The 24,359-nt window shown below is 42.4% G+C and overlaps 1 protein-coding gene across 19 annotated transcripts in view; it reads left to right on the top strand.

Moving 5' to 3' along the window:
• LOC143352873 (uncharacterized) overlaps positions 1 to 24,359 on the top strand; it is a 383,132-nt gene that overhangs the window by 163,868 nt on the left and 194,905 nt on the right. The window contains exon 1 of one of the 19 annotated variants that reach the window (XM_076785822.1): positions 6,795 to 6,969. The exons of the other annotated variants lie outside the window; for them this stretch is intronic. Within the exon in view, the coding sequence (XP_076641937.1) occupies positions 6,810 to 6,969 (160 nt within the window). The 5' untranslated portion in view covers positions 6,795 to 6,809. Of the gene's footprint in view, positions 1 to 6,794; positions 6,970 to 24,359 lie in introns of those variants that run through there. 19 annotated transcript variants of the gene reach the window in all.

The following is a 24,359-nucleotide window of genomic DNA, read 5'->3' as shown; positions in this document are numbered from 1 at the left end:
ACATGTCCCCGACAACCGCGCTGGCGATGTCTGCCATTTGATTAAATTGCCACTGTTCGGCAATCCCCGTTTGTTTTCATCGATTCGATAAAATTTCATATTCCGTAATGTCGCCGCAGTTGATCTAAATACTCGAGAGAACAATCGGCTTCGAGGAACAATTGAAGGAACCAGCTGGAGAAGCTGTTTAACACTAGGTTCACTGGACCCGTAATAATGACGGATTCTAATATTTTTTATTTACAATTAGAGTGAATTCTCGATATATGTCAATAACACGGGTCTTGTATCGTCCAGGAGGCATACCGTAGGCCTGTTATGTTTACACTCCGCGGCCCCTTATGGGAGGGGGTATACCTCGCGGTAGTGGGGATAATTCCGCGACGTTTATCATCCAGGCGTTGGCGACATATATAGAGAAATCACCGTATTAAGGTTCTAAAGATGAGGAATTATTCAACAAATTTATTTCTTTAGGTATATGTTATTAAAAATGAAGTTGGTTAAAAATTTGGGCAGCACATTCTTGTTATTTTTATACAGTAATGTAAACATGTTAAACATGTAAAGTTACTGTTATACAGATTGCACTTATATTATCAGGCTTCATATATTTTTATAGTTCCGCAGAATGTAACTTCGTAGAACTGCTCGTTTTATTTAGCTTCTCCTTTTTACACGTGAATATAATACTTGATTAATAAAGCGAGCGCAAGCAAAGAATTCCAAAAGGGAACAAGAGCGATAGAAAATTTCCTACGCGGAAATATGACGTCGACTTCGTTATGCTATTTTAAACTCCCGCCTTTCATTTGTAAAATAAATAACCCTTTAACCTTTATAGGGCAGGCATTTTTCCATTGAATTTGCGAATTTTACCTGCGTCATATTTATACACGCAGAGTCAGCGTTTTTGTCGTAGACGACGATTATCATGAAAACATAAAATAAAATATAAAAAAGAGAACGCGTTTTAAGTGCTTTCGTTTCTAAATTCTCTCCGATAATTGTACCTGACGTTGCAATTCAACGGTTCATGTTCTTTTATTCAGTGAATGGTGTTTTTCCTGCATTTCTGTCACGCATTCCACATTATTGACAGCGCATTCATTTCTGACTCTCCGAATATTCGTTGAACATTCCCAACGTAGATTTTGCCACCGGTGAACGGGGATCACTGATTTTTCTGGATCACATGGTTCCCCGATTCGCGGACCTTGACAGGATATTTTTTTCGACGGAAACGAAGGCTAATCCGATTCACCGGACTCTCGAAGTCCGCTGGCAGATCCGCGGAAAAGTCAGCCCTGGAAACAATCACGATCCCATTGTTCTTGTTCTCAATGCGACCGGCAACGAGGATTGAGAAGGCTGAAGTGGACACCCCCACCACCGAGGCCATGATTCGCAGGCGGTTGGTATTTTCGCGTGCTTCCCTTCGGCTCCTTCAGGCTTCTTCGATTACCCCGAAGAGTGGCTCGAGAAAAGTTTCGCTCTGTTTTCCCCGCGACGTCTTGGCCGAAAGCTCGGCAGACAATCGGTTTTCTATCGTTTCTCCAGACCAGTCCCCTCCTCCTCGCGATATACAATGATTTCTCTATATATGTCGCCGAGGCTTGGACGATAAACGTCGCGGAATTATCCCCACTACCCGTATGCCGCGCGTGAGGGGCCTCGGACGCCATAAACGCCGCGTGTAAACGTAACACGACGCTGGCGAGAAGACCTGCGTTGTTGACATATATCGAGAATTCATTGTAAAGCTCGACAGTAAAATTGGAAACACACTAGGCGAGGCGTCTTGGATAAATCCAGGATGCCGCTTATCTGGGACACACGTACCTCCTTTCGGTAATTCCCGGATCGGGAAACAATAAAGCCGACGAGCGGAATCGGGGGGAATCGAGGCGTAATAATTTTCTTATTTAACTATCCCGAGAATGCTTGGCGGACTCTGTTCGGGAAAGTTCTGTTTCGCTGCGGCGAATAGTAACTGTTTGGTAATTTTGCTCCGGGAAACTTCGATATTCTGTTTCGCTTGGAAAGTTTCGAGAAACTTCGGTGAAATAACGTATTCTTCGTTAACGATTTTCGTGGCGCGCGATTTCTACGGGGTATAAATCGTATCGATACGGGGCTGGATCTATTCACAAAATTGAGGGGATCTATTCACAAATCTATTCAGAATTGATTTTACGATAATTGGTCGACTCGTCTTGAAAAACTGACGGAGCTCTTCGGAACGGTGCGGCGACTCAGAGAGAACAATAGATTTCTTAACAAATGCAGAGTAATCAGTTTAATAGTAGCGGGAAATTTAACAGTAACGAGAAAGAAATTAGCGCGTGGAATTTAAGATTAATTCAACAGTTACTGACACTTTTGGCGCAATTCTGAGGAATACAACAATTACTGTCCGTATAAACAGACAGTGCAGTGTTTATTCTATATATGTCACAAATGCCTAGTCGATAAAAGTCGCAGTGTACCTCGTGAGGGGCCAAGAAGCTCGAGAGACCTCGGTCGCCGAGGAGAATAGTATCTCCTGGCCGATATATGTCAGTGGCTGGACCCGTGTTTTGGACAAAAATCGAGTAAACGCTGTATCTGTATTTAGTGAGTTCATAGACCGATCATTTTTTGTGGAAATTTTATTTTTACCGATCAGAAACTGCTTTGGAATCAGTCGGTTTCGGTATTGCATATTTTATGAACTTCAAAAATAAATGTTTTTACACTCGGGAAGCTGAGTTTAGAAAGCCTCAGCCAGGATGGAAAGTGCGCGGATGGCAAAAAGAGTAGGTTCTATTTACTGAAAAAAAAAAAAAAACAATTTGCTGACCCGTCGGAGTTCGTGAACGTTACCCTTCACCCACGAACGAGCGCAAAAAGCACGCAGTAAATTTGCCTATTCGGATTGGCACGCCAGTAGGCACTATGCCAGGTGGCCTCATCTTCCTCCATCGCGGAGAGAGTGCTCGCTGTAAGCTCAAAGCGGCCACATCTTGACTAACCTTGATCTTTTAATGCTCTGTACCTCGCATATCGATTTTTCGCCGTGTATAGAAATCCGTAGATCTTCCGCAAAGTCCCAACACGCTTTGTTCTTTGCCGGTCTTTCTTCTGCGGAAATATCACGCGGCCATTTTGCATTTCGTGAAACGAGAAACGGGCAAGTTTTCATGTACCATGATTCTTGGAACCGTAACTCGTAATATAATACGCGTTTGGTTAACGAGATTTCTTTATATTATTTAACATTTCCTGCAAGGATTACGTTGCATTTGATCAAATGTTATATCCGGACCGCGGATTTTATATATTTATGACAGAGACGAGCAGGTATAATTTGAAACGTAGACATTGGGAGAATTTGAAAATACCGTTGCATAACCTCTTGAGTATGTTAAGAAGGGTAATAAATGTTACGATTCAGGTAGAACATTTTTATTTTGCAATCCGTTGCCTATGATATCTGAAAGAGAGACCGTTTTTCAACTAAATATTTGTTTCAAAATTAATCTGCAATCTAGTTCCCATCATTGTGTACAACTTTTTCCTAGCTTCGCTGCAATGTCTATAGGTATGCTCGAAAAATTCCGCAGTTTTTAAACAATTTGTAACAATATACAGTGTGAAATAAAAACACGAATGAAAGTAAGGACCCACCCAATAAATGGCAACAGATTCTTCAAATCAGATTTTCAAATTTGAAATTAAGTAGCAACTACAGTTCCTTGTTAATTGCGCTTCTGATCTCGAAATAGTTACAATTTTTGTTGTTTCCTTTAAACGTTTCGATTGCAAATAATCGTGGATAAATAAGGAAAATCCACGGACTAATAATTAAGGAGAGCAACGTAGTCCGAGGGAAAATACAAGGAAAGAGAAAAAACAAAATAAAACTGATGGAACTCCCACATTTGCAATCAAATTTTCAAATTTGAAATTAAGTAGCAACTACTGTTCCTTGTTAATTGTGCTCCTGATTTCAAAATAGTTACAATTTTTGTTGTTTCCTTTAAACGATTCGATTGCAAATAATCGTGGATAAATAAGGAAAATCCACGGACTAATAATTGAGGAGAGCAACGTAGTCCGAGGGAAAATACAAGGAAAGAGAAAAAAACAAAATAAAACTGGAGGAACTCCCACATTTGCAATCAAATTTTCAAATTTGAAAAGTAGTAACTACAGTTCCTTATTAATTGCGCTCCTGATCTCAAAATAGTTACAATTTTTGTTGTTTCCTTTAAACGATTCGATTGCAAATAATCGTGGATAAATAAGGAAAATCCACGGACTAATAATTGAGGAGAGTAACGTAGTCCGAGGGAAAATACAATGGAAGAGAAAAAAATAAAATAAAACTGTTGGAACTCCCACATTTGCAATCAGATTTTCAAATTTGAAATTAAGTAGCAACTACAGTTCCTTGTTAATTGCGCTCCTGATTTCAAAATAGTTACAATTTTTGTTGTTTCCTTTAAACGTCTCGATTACAAATAATCGTGGATAAATAAGGAAAATCCGCAGACTAATAATTAAGGAGAGCAACGTACTCCGAGGGAAAATACAAGGAAAGAGAAAAAAACAAAATAAAACTGGAGGAACTCCCACATTTGCAATCAGATTTTCAAATTTGAAATTAAGGAGCAACTACAATTCCTTATTAATTGCGCTCCTGATTTCAAAATAGTTACAATTTTTGTTGTTTCCTTTAAACGTTTTGATTGCAAATAATCGTGGATAAATAAGGAAAATCCACGGACTAATAATTGAGGAGAGCAACGTAGTCCGAGGGAAAATACAATGGAAGAGAGTAAGGGAAAATAAAACTGGAGGAACTCCCACATTTCCTGATACGTCTTTTTATCTTGGCGACGTGGTGTCTCCTCTTTTTCCGTCTGAATGTCAGTCGGCAGAACCACTCCCATACGCAGCCACGACGCACTTTAGGTTCGAAGACAGTTCGGCGCCAAAGTGCTTAAGCTATAGCTTATCCTGAGATATCAGATTCTGTAACATGAAATATCGGATTTTTCCCGGGAAACTCGTTCCTTAAATTCAAACGTTTTATCCCAATACTTCCGAGATGCTTGCTCGTATGATTTCACAACGAATTGCGAGCTACTCCGAGAGGAATGACAAAAATAAATAATTCCCGTGGAAAATTTATACGGTTTCGTTATGTCATTCCCGAGTATCGATCGGTAGATAGAACACACATCGTAAATGTTTATTTACGATACTCCCAAGTTTATGAATCGTGCCCGGAACGTTTATTCTACGGAATATTAACGATATTTCTAGTTTATTTGTACCAGGATCCTTTGCTCGCGGAGATAAATTTTTTTGTAAAACGATCTATCAAGTTAATTTGCAATATTGAGTTAGGAGTTTAGACATTGGTGAGATTAACAATTTGCTGTTGTTAGGTTTTATAAAATGTAGTTTATTAGATTTTTATTAGAATTTATGACTCTACAATCTGCGAGGTGCTGGACGTTGTTTAACGACGTTTACTGGGCGTTGTATTATGCACAATTAATAGCTATTGCAGTTTTGTATTTGCTCTTGAAAACAATTTGTAAAGGACATGAAATGCTAAAAGCACGAATAATAAATATGCAGTTAAAATTCCATAGTAATTAAAGATATTTCCCGTATATTATTTGCGAGTGAAAGAAACTATTGCAATAAGGAGCACTTTCGAGCAATTTGAGTAAACCGATGAAAGACAATTAAAAGTAAAGTACTGTTCTAAACATGCTATGTATTTATGGTAAATTTATATTCGTGTTGATAAACTTTTACATTGTATAAGAAACCTATACTTTTCCATTTCTTGAATTAATGCAATTTCAATATTGAAGCTGGTTAGGGTTACTTTTATACCAACGTAGAAAACATGGTAATTAAAATTATCTAAACGCGAGTATACTATATTTTAATTGTTACCACAATATCTGTACCATAATATGTTTATACTCCTTCGATTATACCCGTTTATTATACAATAATAAAATAATATTTATAAAGTCAGGAGTTACTTTTATGTAATTCTTGTGGAATCATATGAACTGCGGATTTTATGCATTTATGACAAAAATGGGTAAGCACAATTTAAAGCGGACATATGAAAAAGATATAAAGCCGTCAGCGTATTGGTTTCAGCTTGATAAAATAATTGAAAGAATTAAGAAATCTTTATGTTGCTCCTGTGTCTTGCAATCGATGCAAATATTTTTTATTTTTCACAAAGATCCGCAGTCTAATAATCTTTCCTCCCTTAAGCTTTCCTGGTTAAACGCTTGTAGCTCATTGCAACGTTGACCGATTTAGATGAAATGTTCAGAGTACGTATAATCGATACAGATGCACAAAACGCACTTTGCACTTTTTAAATTTTTTATATAAGCCCGCATGAAAAAGTTGCAAAATACAACTTTTAGTACTTTCTCCGCAATGTCGACCAATTGCAATTTCAATCAAACATTTTTTTCACGTTACGTAGCTAACCAATAGTTCCAACTGCTCAACAAAAATTCAAGTAGTATAGTCCAATATTGACAAAGTTATGCGATTTCTAAGAGCATCCGAATATTAACCCTCTACTTCTATATATTTCTTTTCGTGTTATACATACGAAACCGGTGCAACTTACTCGTACAATACCGAAATGTTTAGTAATTTATTAAATAAAAGCAAAAAATATTTTGAATAATGATACAGCAATTTTTAGCGGTGCCTCACAGGCACTATTCGACTGCTAAGGGTTAATGGGAGTCACTGTATGCAGGAATTTGATGGTGGAATGCTATCGTCAAGCCGAAACTCAGTTTCCGCCGGTTCGGCGAACTAAGCAACCTACGCTGATTGCTAGCCAGGGGCTACCTGTGCCAGGTCGCAATCCCTCGTGGCCGGGTGTCGCAAGGCTCGGTAGACCCGTAGGAGCCAAGAAACACCGTAAGTTCCCGTTTCCTCGGTGCTTCTGTTTGCCTGGGCCGAGCGAGAAACGAGTTTCACCGAGTTGCGCCTATTTATTTCGTTCTGGAGCGGCTCTCTCGGATTCCTCTTCTTGCCTGCTAACGACTTACACGGAATTCGTGGTTCAGGTTGCCGGGATGTTGCGCACGCGGACAGAGAGAGAGAGAGGAACGGTTCGCCTGGTGGATCTCGCTGCCGCCTCGATCCTCGAGATCCGTCAAGGGGAATTTCCTTCTCGCCGCGCTCTTTTTGCCGGGCTTTTGTTCCGCGGAGCAAGGAGAGCCGACGAAACCCCCCCCCTCTCACCCCGGATTCCTGCTCCCCTAGTTGCGTCGCGTCGCGTCCCGCTTTAATGGTCCGCCGTTTCCTCGGAAATTTCGCCGATCGATCCCGCCACCCGTTTCTGCGTTTCTGCGTTCCGAAGAGAACCGTCTCTCCCCCCGGATTCCATTGTCCCGTCGTCCACTGGTGTCATTAGCCACCGGTTTTCCCACCCCTCGAAACACTCGCCGGACACGTCTCGCCAAGACCAATGAATTTTCCGTTCGCGCGAATCGCGTGCTTCGGGGTTTTTTCCTCTCTTCTCGCGGATATTGTTCGCTCCGGGTTTTCAGACCTCTCTCTCAACAGGCTGACTGACAACCGAGACTCTTCGGGGTTACTGTGTCTCTCTTCGAACGGAACTGTGTCCTCGGATTGCGTTTTCCGGACCGTTTGTCGGTCCTCGGAAGTGTTCTCTGTGCCACGGGTTCTGCAAAGTGTGCTTTGCACTTGTCGACACGATACAGGACTCGGGGGAAAAACGAATTAAAGCTTTGGTCATCGGATGTCGTATTTTACGCTTACGATTCACGGATTTATATATATATATATAAGAAGTATACTTCTTAAACATTCGAATTCTACCGCGCTAGTCGAGTAGGTAAAGTAGAGTACGGATAAAATATGACTCAGCAGATTAGAGAGTAATTAGCACGCTTTGAGCAATATAAAAGTGGGACTAATTTGTAACCTGTGAGGGACAATATTGTAATTAATAAACATTGAATGTTGTTTCTCATTTTTACAGGTTTGTAAACTATCTTATAAATAAGGGGGGAATACTGTAAATAGCTGTATAATATAATAAATCTCATTTTTACAGAGAAACGTTTCGGTTTGTTGTTATATTAATCTTGCCCTAGATTAATAATAATTAAATCACATATTATAAAACAACATTCAAGTATAATTTATTCAAGTATAATTATAATTTAATTGTTTAATGTAGCTTCAACATCAAAGGTCATTAGCAACACGGTACATTTTCTTAGAATATATTATACATATTTGTATCCTTGATATACTTGGCAAGACCGGCGATATACTCCTTAGAACTTAACAGAATGGGTAAGGATCTAGGCAACTTATGTTAGATCCTTAGATATTTTTTGCATTCCATTATTAGGTGGTTTATGTTAATTGGTACTTTACATATATCGCAGATCGTATTTTCTTTCTTATTTAACAAAACTGAATGGGTTATTTCTGAGTGCCCAATTCTGATTCTAGAAATTGAAGTTTGAATTTGACGATCTACTGGACTTGGAAATTTGTGCCACTCGAAGGATTTGTTTACCAATCTTTTAAACGTAGTTTCGAAGGTGCTGCTTATGGGCTTTTTATTGTTAAAGAGTTTTTCCGAATTTACATCGACACTGTTTCTACTAGGGTTTTCTGTACAGTGATTTCCAAAACAAACGTTTCTTCTAAAAGTGTTGCTGAATGGGAAATGTCTGTGCATAACTTATTACTCCCTCTTCTTATAAATGCTCGTGCACGCGAGCTTGACAAATTGCCAACTCATTTTTCTCGAAAATGAAGCGTCATACACCAAACATTTTTTTCTCTCTTTTGGCCTGTATTTCACTATAACGACGACTTGTATAGCTATCCTTTTATATCGAAGAAGGACATTCTTGGAATGCAAGTAATAAAATATTATCGAAGTGGTTTCTTGTTTAATCGAATGATTATGTTATTTTGTAACATTGAACGTGTGTTAGTATGTAGGAAAGAAACTCGTACAATCTGTGACACGATCTTCTATAGACATTTACGGTTTCTATGTTAATCTTTGTTATCCAAACGTTCTTAATCCGTTCATTTTATCTTTCGCTAGTTATATTTGAAACTTTCCAAGTTTTATGAACCTGTAGACAGGTTTCCTAGCTTTACTAACTATTTAGGTACACTTTTAGTATCTTTAGAATTCCTTTCGCACGCCATGTCTGGTCACGAGAGGCGTACTCCACTTAATCCTCGTACACTCCACACAAACATCTTGGAGCGATAACTTACCCGGTTTCACTTTACCCGTTAATTCAACAAATTGTGTTTCGAAATTTTCTATTTCAACCGAACGCATCGCAGTTCAACATGTTTATACATAAATCATATGTTTCATAGTGTTCAATAACAGAACATGGATAGACAGTTTCCGGTAGAATGTCTAAGAGTTAAGAATACTTCCACGAACTCCACTCGTCCAAACCGCAAAATCAACGAATCATTTTATCATTTTAAACTTTGAATTCGTTCTCTCCCTCTCGCAGAACAGTACCGGCACGGTCGATATTGAAAAATATGTCAACGACGGCTTGAACAGAGCGAGCAGAAATCGTTGCAACCTTTTTTCAAAAATCGAAACATCGATTCGCACAGTTTTCGTGCCGACCACTTAACTTTATTATTATGTCTCATCTGGCACACTCGCTGGTGAACACCTGACGAAAGTATACACCAGATTTTTATAGGAATCAAAGAACGTAATTTAAGTCCTGAGTTATAGAAAATTTATTAAATTCTTTTATACAGGAACGAAAGTAGCCACTTTTTTCCACAGAAGAAAAATAGGTAACGGGTAATTGCACCGTATGGCGCAGAAAAATTCACCATGCCATCCGGAAAATTAAATAATAGGGGACAATCGAAACTTTCGGTTCTGTTTGAGCCATTGTTTGCGTCACGAGGAATCGTCCTTTTCTTCCCGCATGTTTCCGGCGAACGGGTCGGCCGGTATAATATTTCGCATAAGCTCCGGGGAAGGCGGATGAAGAGGGAAGAAGTGGCGGCCGGTTATTCGTTCTCGAATTTGGCTCATGGCTCAACGTTTCGCGGTCGGAAATTACATTGCTACGGGTCCGCGCCGCCATCCTTTTTCCACTCACCTAAATTGCTCTAATTGGATACATCGAAGCTCGCCGGAATCCTGCCGTGTGTATGTCGCTCGCGAACACACGCCCACACCCGCACACGTATCGTCGCCGGCGTGTGCGTACGTGTGTTTCGAATCGATACCACTTTGTGTAATACTCTGTGAATAAAGCCTGGGCGTTTCAGGTTACTGGAGTGGAGACCACTATAACTAAGCATACGATTAACCGTCGCGGGCTGTCGGCTAGCGAAATGTCTAATGGTTGGACTCAGATTATGGTGTTCGGTCGGTTTAGGCTTGTACAACCATCAAAATATGTTCTACACCAAGGGGGAAATAGCAGCACATTTTTTAGCAGACTCTGTAACAATATTTGTTTGTACGAATGTATTCTTTTTCTGTGGAATTAGAGACTGATCGATATCCCAGTAGTTTTCTCAGAAGCGATACAAATGTTAACAGAAAAGGAAAGGCTGAGTTCTATTTTATCGTAAAGGACGTGTTTCTTTTCAATGGTTAAGCAATTAAGAACCCTTTTTGGTTGACCCAATATTTAAAAATGTCATTTTTCATTGCAATTGGAAATCGTTTCGAAACTAAAGCAGGTTAATACGTTCAATGAAACATTTATTTACCTCTCGGAGGTAGAACTGAATAAACATTTACTACCACATCCAAATTGTATTATGCTTCGTGGCGCCGTATTCCACATGAACTGAATAATTAAACTGCGGAATTTATGCTTTTCTGCCATGCACAAATCTCGAAAATCCTGTGTATTCGAATGTTTCAATACATTTTATTGTGCGTTTTGTTTCGTTTGGCGTTCAGCAGATCCGTTAATGCAATATGGTATTCCTTTCTATTGAAATTTTTATAAATCATTTTTCACTATGTACGTGCTGCCAGTAAAATTTAATAATAAAGACTTTCAATACCACAATACGAGTGACAAAATCTTTTCCAGAAATTGTATTTTTAACTTTTTGCTACTTTAGAATTATCTGTTTCCACAGAAGAGAACGCTTTATGTTCAATTCTAGTATGTTTTAAAATTTCAACCATAAGATACCATGATTATTTTTTAAAGTCTAGAAGCATTGTAGCGTATCATAATTTATTCCGCTAATATCTATTTTCTATATTACAACGTTGCAGAAACAGTAGAGCATTTTGTAATGTGCTGTACGCACGAAACATTCTGTAGAAGTGTAATTTTTCAAATTGCTGCACCATTTTGTGCGCCCAGTCGACACAGACTATAGACTCGCATGTTTTCGTGCCTCGTTCATCGGCTCGCTGAAAGGTTCCCTTTTTCAATGCCGACTCTGCCTACCAAAAATGCATCGGTTTTTCCCCGTTGGCGTGTGTGCAGCTCCGTTGACCAGCCTATGCAACAGCCACACGTGTGTGTTTACACGGTGCAAAGATTCGGTACCGGTGCGCGATGCTTGAATCAACCATCGGAAAACGCTGAATTATGCGTGTCTGCTCGCTGGAAACCGGTGGGTTGTATATTTCCATGTTCGCTGGTTCGAGAAAAACAACCGCGCGTAACACTTGAAACACATTGTCTTCGGTAGCGTACTTTCCTTAGCGATTGCAAACGAACCGTTTCGTTCGCGTCGAATAAGCAGCACGGGGCTGCCAAATTGTCGGAAAATGAGCAAAACGCCAGGCCCGACCTTCGACCGTTAATTGGCCCGTAACAAGGAACCCTTTCAAGACCGTCGATAATTAACCTCGCGTGTAAAACGAGCTATTTGAACAACGGCCACGATTCAATCGCAGGCTCACACTTCGGGCTCCGGCTGCTAACGACAACCCGGTTTTTCGGTCAGAGACCTAAATTCACCCTTCTCGCAACTCTACTTGCTCTAAACAATTTTATTTTCTTAAGCTACCTTAGCGAAGACACACCCGACGTGAAGTTCTTCTTCCGAAAGGAACATTTTACGGCGTAACAGAGAAATGATAAGAAGCCAAGAAAACTGACACATTACAGTGATTTCTATGTACAGTAGCGGCGGAAAGTATGTCAACACCTTTTCAAGCGGAATAACTTTTTTAAAATTGGTCCAAATGAGTAGAATCTTTTTTATATGATAGACCAACTAGTTTGCTAGAGAATGACTAAACAAACATTTTTTTAGATTACGATTGGTTGGAATGATAAAAAAATGAAAAAATCGTGATTTTTCAACTTTTTCATCTGAGCCTATAACGATAATTTAAAAAATGCGTTTTGTAGATTTCTATAACATATGCATACTGAAAATTTCATAAAAATCGGTCAATGTTGCAATGAGCTACAAACGTTTCAAGATGATCACATAAGGGCGATATTCCCTGGCAAGGTCGAAAATCTGCGACTTTAACCCTTAAACTCGCATCTTGAAATGTTTGTAGCTCATTGCAACGTTGACCGATTTCGATGAAATTTTCAGTATGCATGTAAGTTGCCGAAATCAACGAAACGCACTTTTTAAATTATCGTTATAGGCTACGATAAAAAAAGTTGAAAAATCATAATTTTTTCATTTCTTTATCAGTCCAACCAATTGCAACCTAAAAAGATGTTTGTTTAGTCATTCTGTAGCAAACTAGTTGGTCTAACATCTAGAAAAGATTCAAGTCATTTGGACCAATTTTAAAAAAGTTATTCCGCTTGAAAAGGTGTCAACATACTTTCCGCCGCTAGTGTATATGTCGCCAACGCCTGGATGATAAACGTCGCGGAATTGTCCCCATTACCGCAGAGCACAACACAACATTCGCTGGTCTTTTCACGTACAATAAAATCCCATAATAAAAGCTATAGGTTTCCGTTTGGAAAAACAAAGTTGACCTTCGAATGACCTTGAAAACGCCACCGAAATAAAAAACTGCTACTGCCCCCCTCTTTCTCCCTCGAAATCCGTGGACACTTGGATACTTTTCGAGATATTCGGCTGGAAAGTTTTCAAATGATCACCCTGTATAGAGGGTGACTCCTTTTTGGGGTCATCTACAAGATGAAGTTGATTTACAAGGAGGAGGTCTGCGAAACGGTAAAGTTGGTTTGCAAAAAGGTGAATACGATCTGCGGAAATGTGAATCTGGAAGCCTGTGTAACTGGCTGAAAATTCGGAGACACGAAAGAGCCGGGCTCTATTGTCACACGACGGCGGTGAAATCGGTGTATCGTCGATCTTTTCTCGGCGGGAAGTGTTCGGGTTAGTGACGATAATTCGTCAGGGATCGATCGTTACAGCACGGCGTAGACGTTGCGATGGTCGAGCAGCGCGGAACCGGTTTCGCGAATGGGCCAGCACGTGCCGGATGACGAGGCGTGCTCGTCTGGAGGAACCGGCGCTCTCTTCCCAATTTATTCCGTGTTCGTCGGGGGCAAGCGAGACACCAAGACCCGTCGGATAACCCACTCCTGCCCGCAAATAAGGGCTCGTGTGGACCGAACCGCTCCGCCAGGTGAACCTACTCGCAGAGGCCGAGACGGTAGAGGGAACACAGTCGTTCTGCAGCCTGGGCGGAGGCCCGAAAGGGCTCCGAGGATCGTGTTCGCTTGTGTTTGAGCTGCGGGGGCGAGACAATCCGCCCACATCGTTACACGAGTCGTTCGTCTTCTCGGGCTGTAGGTCCATCGCCTTGTCTCATCCTTATCGCCGTCTTCGAGCCGAGGCTCGCAGATTAAAAGCTTCGCGTAAATCGACAGATTCAATTCCGCGTGCACTTATGGCCCCGGCGAACAGGCCGGTGATATCTGTGCTGGTCTCGAACTATGGTTACAGAGAGATCCAACTCGTCACCTTATGCTAGTTAACAATTTAGCCCGTAGGAGTCCCGGCTTTAGATTGCTTCGCTCGTAACGTCTTGCCGTGGGTGATCAAATTATTAGAGCTGATAAAAATAACGCGGAAGTAAAAACGTTGTGCATCAATTGCTAGATACGGGAGCCCGATAAAAATTTAATCCTTCTATCAACAACTTTGTTCTTTTAATCTTTCAATTGTTTTCAATTTCACCCACGCATATCGAAATGAATAAAATCCGCAGTCTAAATAATCACAGTGACGATTGAGGTTTGATCTATTGTTGAGAGAAAAACATTTTTATTTTTCACGGTCTCTGGAACAGCGCTTCGAGTACTTAAATATTGTACCGAAGTTAGAGAGTATTAGTTTCGTATGGTTACCGTTAAAGCTATTATTTTCTCCGTGAAAATCGTAATTTCACGTTGAAGTTTGCGTGTACAGAATGCGGAACATATGTTCAAGCGTTTAGAACTCGAGCATGTTAGTTACCGCATTGCAACGAATAAGAGATTGTGTGTAGATGATGACGGTAACGATTCAGAATGCTTAGTTTATAGAAGTAATCATAAGAACTCCATCGGAACGCGAAGAATAATACGGTGCTTCGGGTATTATTCAAATATTATTCGCGCACCTAACATATACGAGAGGCGGAAAGCTGCAGTGAATACCAAACAATGAAATATAAGGCAAGAATTTGAATTCACGTGTTTCATATTACCAACATTTACCATATATTTCAAGACGACCGGCGGAGTCGTAGAATAAAAGTCTATTTATACGTAGCAGTATCTCTTTCCGAGAAATCTTCAAGGATTCTTCAAGTAGTGGTAGATATTGACCAGGCACGATGACGAAGTCCTATTGGACTGTTCATATTTTGGCAGGTGATTTGCTCAAAGTCTAGTACGCGGTGAACGATGAATAGAGTGTACGTGGAAGATGATGTTGACCCACTGATAGGTCAGACCAATGCATTCGGTTTGATTAGAAATGGGTCACAGTCACTTGTTGGGTTTAACACGCTAACGCGTTCGCTATTATGGACGCCGCACCCTTTTCGCCACTGTCCACTAAATTACTTTATGACACCATTTTTAAAAGGAGAATGTGGAACGGACGTTTTAACAGGCAATGAAATTTTGTTACAAGCTTGTTTATTAAATTCGTGTAATTGCAACTAAGAATAGTCCACAGAGATCAGCTAAACGTTCTATATTAGAGTGCACGGAACTCAGAAGTAGCAGTGTCTTTGCGCTTTTAAGAACGGTTCCCGAGAATAATATAGCTTTATCCTCTTATCGAAAGCAGCTTTGCAGTTTTGCCTTGTTGTATCGGAACGTAATGAATATTCAGTTTCTACTGAGGGTATTGATTGAGCCGGGGACGTTATGCACTCTATATGACACGGAATCGCGTCGTCCCTCGAATATTGTCGGTAATCTACCCACAGGTCGGTAAAGCGATAAAGCAGATTTCTGCACTAGTTCCACGATCTATCGCGAATTGATAATATCGACGTACAAATAATCTGCAGTCGGTAATGTTGGCTATTTATTTCCCGCAACCGCAGTCGATAATGCAGGAGGCCTACAATTTCTGCCAGCGGTAGATACGGTAGAATCCTTCTCGAAAATACCAACGATCTAAATTCTAGGAACCGTGACTCAAAATCCTTATTACCGGAAGTTGGAGTAATTTATCTCCACAGTACCCATAAGCTTCGATCTCTATTTCGCAATATCTAGCAACCCTCACAATTTAAATAATTACTCGAGAATATTTCGAAAGGTAGACTTTACTAAATGCTCCGAGCAGAGCGGAGCAATTACACCGTCTAATGAACCGAGTAAATTCTGACCCAACTCTCGTTCTCCGTTCATTGTGCACCAATATTACCGCAGTTTTTCGCGCACACAGAACAGGTATGGTTCCCATTTCTTTCCGTAGGAACGCGCGGCGGCGGCGTCTCTTCTCCGTTACCCGCGACGCCGGTGTTGACGGGCTAATTAACTGCAATTAGCAAACCTGACTGCGTTGCGACATCCGACCTCGGGTTTCGGAGAGGGTGGCGGCCACATTTTTCTCGTGCGGTTGTTCCCGAGCGTCGAGTAGAATTCCACCCACGCCTGGCTCCTTCTTTTCTCCCCGCGTTTCTCTCTTCGTTCTCGTTCACTCAATTCTGCGCGTTCTCCCACAGCGACGGGCTCTCTCGCGAGCTCTCGACGGTATTTCAAGAAAATTAATGCGACCGGCCTGTTAGAGTCGCGTCGATCTCGTTAACGGCCCGCCCCCGGTATCGTTGGGGATGTTAATGGTATTAAAATTCCGCGAGTAACCGCCATCCGTTACTCTCGCTTATCGTTGCCAGGCGGACATTACGTTTTTCCTCGGAAACCGCCCACACGCCCCTCTCCGCCATTGTCCAAGGAACCGGCGCGGTCCCTCCTCGAACGGGAACGCCGGGGAAAAACTTTCCGAGCCGTTCGAACCCGAGAATGTATCAATTTCGTTGCGGTATTCGCGCCACGATCGCGCCCTGGGATTTATTTCCGAGATACCAGCCCGGCCGCGGCCATGTTTGCCGGTAAGCTCGACGTGATCGAATTAAAATCCTGCGGTAAATGTAATTTTCCTCCCGCCCGGCTTCGGATTCTACGTCGGCTTAGGTGCCCGTCTTAAGGCGGGGATGAAATACCTGTGGATCATCCAGAGCCGTCTAGACTCGCGTTTTAACGGCGGGCGGGCGTGTAGACGTTTCTTAAAATGATGGGAGCAGATGCCCGCTTAGATTCTCACCGTCCTCTCGCTTCGGCCGCCGACTTTCCGCGGGAGGAGTTTCGTTTGTCTTTCTTCGACGCTTTCAAGATGCCCAACTTAGGGTCGCGCCAACGTTTAAGAGATTGAAGTTGGTTCGTAACTCTCCGTTCTCTTTGTTATCCGTTTTATCCATTCGCGCGGCGCTTTTGATGCTTTTGCAAACAGCAACTAAGTAACAAGTAGACTGCGGATTTTGTGCACTTATGGTAAAAGCGGACGGATCAAATGCGAATCAGTGAATTTATTTCCAGGCCGTTAAAATTGCTAAGAAAAAGGAATAAATATTCATGGAGCTTTTACAGCTGGCAATTCGCAGTCTGCTGATAAGTAAGGGATCTGTTGTGGTAATGAGTCTGTGATAAGGGCAAGTGTCGATAGTAAACAGTGCCCGGAGCTATGGCATACACAGAAACAATCATAGTAACGGTGCCTCTAGTAAAATCCGTAATGTCAATTGTCAATTAGGTGCGCTCGTGCCAGATTAATGTTTAATTTAAACTGAAGGCACCGATGTGATTCCATTATTTTAGATTTTCGTGCCACGTTGTAACCCGCTCTGTATAGTTCCGGACAATAAGACGACAGTAAAATTGTTCGGTTGATTATGGTCTCTGACGCATGGCGGCCAGCTTCGGTCGTTCGGACGTAGCGCAGCAGGACTCGGAGCATGTTAGAAACGCTTGCGCCGGTTATTCGCGAAAGCGTTGAGTTTCGCCGCATTACCGATCGGAGTATTAACACTCGGGCATACGGTAGCTTTTAAAGCGCGCCGTGCGGAATAACGAACCACCTACGCGGTCGAAAATCCCGCGCTTAGAGGGCAACGGTATTTTCTAAAGCGGTAAGTGCTCCGCCGGTTGGCATTCAACCGTGTTCCCGGGTTGGACGAGGGAAAAAATATAGTGAAGAGAAAAAAAATGGGGGGTGGGGGTTGGGTGGGGCGGGTGGAGGGAGGCTTTCGGATTCGCGGCTGAGAGGCGCACGCACTACGCCTCGGGTGACCCACATTTCGCCTAAAGCTTCGCTACCCGAGCACCATCACCCGGTTCTCTACGTCACGTGCTGCGCCAGACTGCTGCACGATCGCGCGAGTGCCTACAGAAAAAAGGAAAACCGTAACGCACCTTGCGTCGAGTGGAATTGTCCCTCGGTACACACGGCCCCCGTATAAGAGGCTGCTGCAAACGGAGGAAAAAGAGAACACCGTGCAGGCTTTCTTTGCTCTTTCGCGTGTTTATTTACACCTTTAAACCGTTGCCTTGTGATTTATTTCATCGCTGCAGCGATTAGAATCTCTTTGTCGTTTATACTTCACTGTGACAAGAAGAAAATTTGTATACTACGTCTGCATTTTTTCCAACGGCTTAATACCGATAAGAGAAAAACAGAATTTTATTTTAAAAGAACCTAATGACCAGACTGCGGATCTTTATGCAAAATAAAAATTGCCTGCCTCGGTTGAAAGCGGCACGAGTCCCCTAGGAATGTTTAGTAAGGCTGAAGACAGTATATAGACATTCTCAGGTTAATGGGTCAGGATAAGTAAATAAAGAATTGTACAGGGTGTATTCCTCTAGTTATACAGGGTAGGTGTTGGAATCGGTTATGCGGAAATTCTGTATGCAAAAATAAGTAAAAATGTACAAATAACATTTTTTCTGTTGGCGCTCATTTTTTTTAGAAAGTCGAGTTTGAAAGTTCGTCGCTTTCGCGTGCACTATGCTCGCAAGAAGTAGAATTGCTTGGCTATGATCAGACGCGGCTGCCGATACCCATTCACACGTAACCGCCGAATTTTCAAACTCGATTTTCCCGTAAACGGAGCGTCAACGGAAAAATTGTTGTTTCTTCTTTCTCGCTTATTTTTGCAAGTAGAATCGCCCTGTGCATCGATCGTTCTGTGGCTTTGTGTTTCGGGAATATGAGCCTGTTTTTCCATTTCGCACAGCTTTTTTTGAAACTTTCTAGTTTTAAAGAAGCGTTAGAGATTACTGAGAGTAGAACACTGGAACTGAAATGGACCTAATAATGGCTAAGGTGTATTGATTAACGTTTCCGCTCGCTTAACCTATTTATGATTTCTTCCGCCAGTCCAAAGCCACGCCATTGTTAACCCCTAATGGATATCTGTCACGTCTGGCGTGACAATCTAGCTTTTGCGTACGGGACGTTTGTCGCCTATGCCGTGACGTTCTAACTTACGGGCCTAATGGTAATCTAGGTAGTGATAAAGTTGTAGTTGGTAATTTACTATGAGAAAAAGGAATTTCATGTTAATCGTGTATTGTCCAGGAAACATACCCGAGCCGTGTTATGTTTACACTCCTCGGCGTCCGAAGCCTCTAGCGTTTCGGGGCCCCCCTTGGGGCACACCCCGCGGTAGTGGGGATAATTCCGCGACGTTTATCATCCAGGCCTTGGCGACGTATATAGAGAAATCACTGTATACGATTCTCTCAAATACACAGAATGTCTTCTAAATCGTGTTACAATCGGCCACCGACTCTACAAACAAGAATCCGTGGAAAAATACAACAAAATTTGTTCAACGACGCTTTTATTTTCCCGAAAATCAAATTGGAAAACACGTCAAGCGCACGTGCCACACAATACAAAATCTACTGACGCGTCTGTTCACAACCTGTCAGTTCTGCTTCTTGCAAAAGCCGCTGCACGCGAACCTACCTATTCTTCAAACTGAATCGACATATAAAAGAAAATCGTATTCTTTCGTTTCATTTATTTCTCGATCTAGAATCACTACAAGGTTGCACCATGACGTATGTATGCTGTTCCATTATTTTTTTAATCGCCCGACGTTAATCAACCCTGATAGCAAACCGAAACCATCGCGAAGCCATTTGGTAACATATTGATTTCTGATTGCATCTCTACCGGGGGAGAATATATTCCGCGGAATGCTGAAAGAGAAAAGGCAAGAAAAAGGGGATCCGGGGTCTTCCAGTTACAGTTCGCAGAAGCGAGTAACGCGATAGCGGCTCGTCGAAGAGTCGCAGGAACGATCGTCGTAACCCAATGCTCTCTACAAGACGCGCAAACCGCAACGATTCTGCTCCGCTCGACCTTCTTCCCTCTGCCTGTCGTTAACAGCCCAGACGCCGTAGATTCGCGATAAGGTAGAGTGACCACGTTACCGACAAAAATAGGCGAAAAATGGTTTTACGCGCCTCAACTTTTCGTCCGTATATGAGAATATTTTTCGCTGGTCGGATTTTAAAGGAGCCGTTCTATTTAACAGTAGGTTTACGGAGCACTAAAAATGACTATTTTACCTTGTAGAAATAACAAAATTGTAGTTATTCAGATTTTCCGCCATTTTTATTGTAATAAGTGCTCAAAGAAACGAGCCTATTGAACAATTCTTCGCAAGTGCGTCCTTGCACACTCAATAATTGTAAATTTAAAACGTCGAGTCCGTCATTTAGACGGGTTCCGTGAATCTAGTGAAGACTCCGTAGATTCGCGATAAGGTAGAGTGACCACGTTACCGACAAAAATAGGCGAAAAATGGTTTTACGCGCCTCAACTTTTCGTCCGTATATGAGAATATTTTTCGCTGGTCGGATTTTAATGAAGCCGTTCTATTTAACAGTAGGTTTACGGAGCACTAAAAATGACTATTTTACGTTGTAGAAATAAGAAAATTGTAGTTATTCAGATTTTCCGCCATTTTTATTGTAATAAGTGCTCAAAGAAACGAGCCTATTGAACAATTCTTCGCAAGTGCGTCCTTGCACACTTAATAAGTGTAAATTTAAAACGTCGAGTCCGTCATTTAGACGGGTTCCGTGAATCTAGTGAAGACTCCGTAGATTCGCGATAAGGTAGAGTGACCACGTTACCGACAAAAATAGACGAAAAATGGTTTTACGCGCCTCAACTTTTCGTCCGTATATGAGAATATTTTTCGCTGGGAAGGGGCTCATTCGAAAGAGGAAGCTTCAATTTACCGCGCGCTGATCATGAGCTGATGAGATTATGCAGGTATTTAGTAATATAAGCGTTAGAAGTTTACCAAAAATTGACGATGTGCATGCCGTGGAATCCAAGCATTTTTACGCCATTGGATGAGTTTTCTGGATGAAATCGAGAGTAGCGCGCGCTGGAAAATATCTCCAGCTACAAATTGAGCTGTATTTTGTCTTGATTCTCTGCGAAATAAAGCCAGAAACTTGAAGAACGAGCAAAAAATGTGGCAAGTTTAGTCACAGACTTAAGACCCGTCGGATCGAGACCAAGACGGATCTTAAGTCACTGGCTGAAGGCTGTGAACGGAAATTATACAGCAGATACCGGCATGCTGACTCTGCAAAAGTCACGTGATTACCATTCGCTCTCTTAAACCGGCTAAATTCTGACCCGCTAATCTTCAAGATAGAAGCCGGGGCTGCCGTTCGGGAATTGAACAATACGATGATGAAAGGTTTGCCGTACAACAGGAGGCACGGGCATATCTCGTTTGATTTTCATCTTTTCATCTCGGTGCACAGAAACATCGAGTATCGGGGTTCCTTTGAAAGCCGCCCGGGGACTTTTCTCTCTTGTTAGTCGTCGTTGCCTAAGAAGGCTCCGGGTATCGAAAACGTTGCGGGACGGAATGTAGGTCGACGGAACGGAGCGATTAACCGCGCAAAAGGCGGAAAAGAACGAGACATCGCGACTGTAATAGAAGCTCCCGCGCCTCGGCGGATAATCGTTCCGTGGGTCTTTTCACGCGGAGGCGAAAAAATTGATTGAAAATTTGTCGTGAACGAACAAACAGGGACGCGCTCTGATAAACGAGACCTCGGGAGCCGAACCACCGACGGCGAAACTATTGACACGCGTCGTTCCGCGATAATTGACTTTTTAATTGACTACGCAAACCGTTGTCGATTGCCTTCTGAACGTTTACGTACGGGGCAAACGCCGGGTTGAGTGGCCGGTAAACATCCGAAAACGTTGGTTACAGTGTTCTTTCGCTTTACGTCGCCAAACAAACCCGGAATCACTCTGGTAATGAAACAGCGCATTCGATTTTGAAAGGAATCGATGCGTGATCGGGTACCGTGAGTGATTCACAAAATAGGTATTAACACAGTCGAGACGTAGGAGTAGATCACTCACCGGATACAATGATAGAAATGATAGAAAAAGATCAAAAATATAAATGACAATGTAAGAAATCTAAGAAATGAGGAAGGTGAACGACCCAAAAATTCGACCATAGTATCACTTGACCGACCGGTAGCCTAGTAATCGGCTTTATGTTCCCGACGCTTACCGACCGGTAGCCTATTAATCGGTTGCCATGGCAAACAAAGCAGAGCCGGTGTCAGGAAAGTATTTGCGGTCGAGTGATCGGTGAAATGTGTGTAGGATGTTAACAGCTACCGATCGTTAAAGTGGTATAATCGAAAAACACGTCAATTGTTGACAGAATGTGGCGATAACAGCGATGCTTATTTGAATCAATATATTTTACTTAAAGACAATGAAGTTCAAAGCTGCTGTAATGTATTCCATATGAAAGGTCCTAATATATCAGCCAACTGATGAACTACATCACAGCGAACGCAACATAACGAATCCGGGCATATTCGTTAAATAAAATAAAATAAAAATATAAAAGTTACTCTGACATGTTTGAAAAATTCCTCTGTGTCTCGATTGTTAATGTCAGCTGAACAAGTCCGCAGCAAACGACTTCCAGCGAATGCTAGCCGCCGGCGCGTAAATTCTCAAAAAGACAAATTGGACTGTCCGCATCGTAAACGTATGCCGCGTGAAAAAAGAAAAAAATATCCGGACACGTCTCGACGGGGAGCAACCGCCCAGCCAACTCGTTCCGAAAAAAATTTCAATTCCGTCAAGCTGTCGCGTTCACACCTCGACCTCTCATTTTCCATCTCGATTACTGTGACAGAGAAAACGTCTAAATAAAGCGGGGGGACGAATGCTCGCGTATCGCGCGACAGCGGAGATCAATTTTGCGGAAAATCGCCGATTCTCGGGGCGTTCCGGTGGGAGTCGCGAAACCGGAAGAAAGAAACAGAGACATGGCTCGCGTGATATCGTCCTTTCCGCTTGTATGCATAATCGGCCGACGTTTCCACCTCGGCGAGAGTGCACGAGCGCTGGATGGAATATATATTTCAAGAGGAGTCGTCCACGCGGCTGACAGCAGTCCGCCGATACGAGCGACGACAGTCGTTTCTCCGCCTCTTCTCGCCCCCGGAGTCTTTCGCGATTTCGCACCGCGCGGCAAAACAGAATTTAATCGGGAGAACGTGAATATTCTGTTTTCAATTTTCGAAACGGCCCGACACTCGAATAATCCCCGTTATTCGATATTTTCGATAACACACCGTACAACGATTCCGGGAATTCCGAGGCCGGGGATTGATATAATTCGCAATAATCGACGACCGAGCGGCTCGGAATTACCCGTACGAATTACGCGACCGTGATAACATCGACGGAATAATATCGTTTAACGCGGCTGCCATTGATAGAGCGATTAGCGCCGGAAGGCAGCAGCTCGGAATCGAACGGCTCGGCGCAATTAAAAAAGAAACGGCGGAGGGTATTAAGGGCCAAGGGTAGTCACGTGACTTTTGCAGAGTCAGCAGGCCGGTAACTGATGTATAATTTCCGTTCACAGCCTTCAGCCACTGCCTTAACCCTTTCGGTACGGAAGAGCTGGCCGGCGGTTATACATTCGTGGTACGAGAAAGTTACTAATCATATAATGGAATGATTAGAACAGCCGGCAATTTTACACACAGAATAGTAAAGTAATGATACTGTAGAGAGTGTCGTTAGATAAATGATACTCTTTCCGAGAATGCTTTCCGTGAATGCCGATTTTAGGCGCGGCGGTAGTACCCGGAGAACGTATGGTGGATGCCGCCAATGGGCGGCAGTAGTACCGAAAGGGTTAAGATCCGTCTTGGTCTCGATCCGACGGGTCTTAGGTCTGTGACTAAACTTGTCACATTTTTTGCTCTGTATTATCGATATTATGAATTCTGACGCCGGAAACAAGGAAAAGTTGAGGCACTTAAAACCATTTTTCGCCCATTTTTGTCGGTAATGTGGTCACTCTACCTTATCGCGAATCTACGGAGTCTTGGCACGCTAGAACTGTCAGACGTGCCGTAATAACCAATTTCAGTCATTGGGTCGTGACGTAAGTACGTTCGGTTATGTTCAATATCTGTTTTCATGTATTAATCGAGCAGGTTCGTAATTCATGGTCTCGCGTTTTCAATCGCAGATAAGTGATGCTTGGTTATTTTTTCTTTTTGGAAAATATAGCGTCGAATACGTCAGGTTCTCGTGCGTTAGTATTTACAGGAAGTAGACCGGAAGTACTCGAAGGATCTTGAAGACGGTTGAAAGAGGACCGCGAGGCTGGGAGAGGTGTAGAGGAGCTGGGACGTTGGAAAAGTCACGTTTTTCATCCTGTGCGAAAGTAACAGCGTCTGCAGAGCTAAAATCCTCGGCGGACTTTCTCCGGCAAATTGGTAACCCGATGA

Source organism: Halictus rubicundus, chromosome 3, assembly GCF_050948215.1.
Source record: "Halictus rubicundus isolate RS-2024b chromosome 3, iyHalRubi1_principal, whole genome shotgun sequence".
Lineage (NCBI taxonomy): Eukaryota > Metazoa > Arthropoda > Insecta > Hymenoptera > Halictidae > Halictus > Halictus rubicundus.
This window is presented reverse-complemented; position numbering and strand designations above follow the sequence as displayed.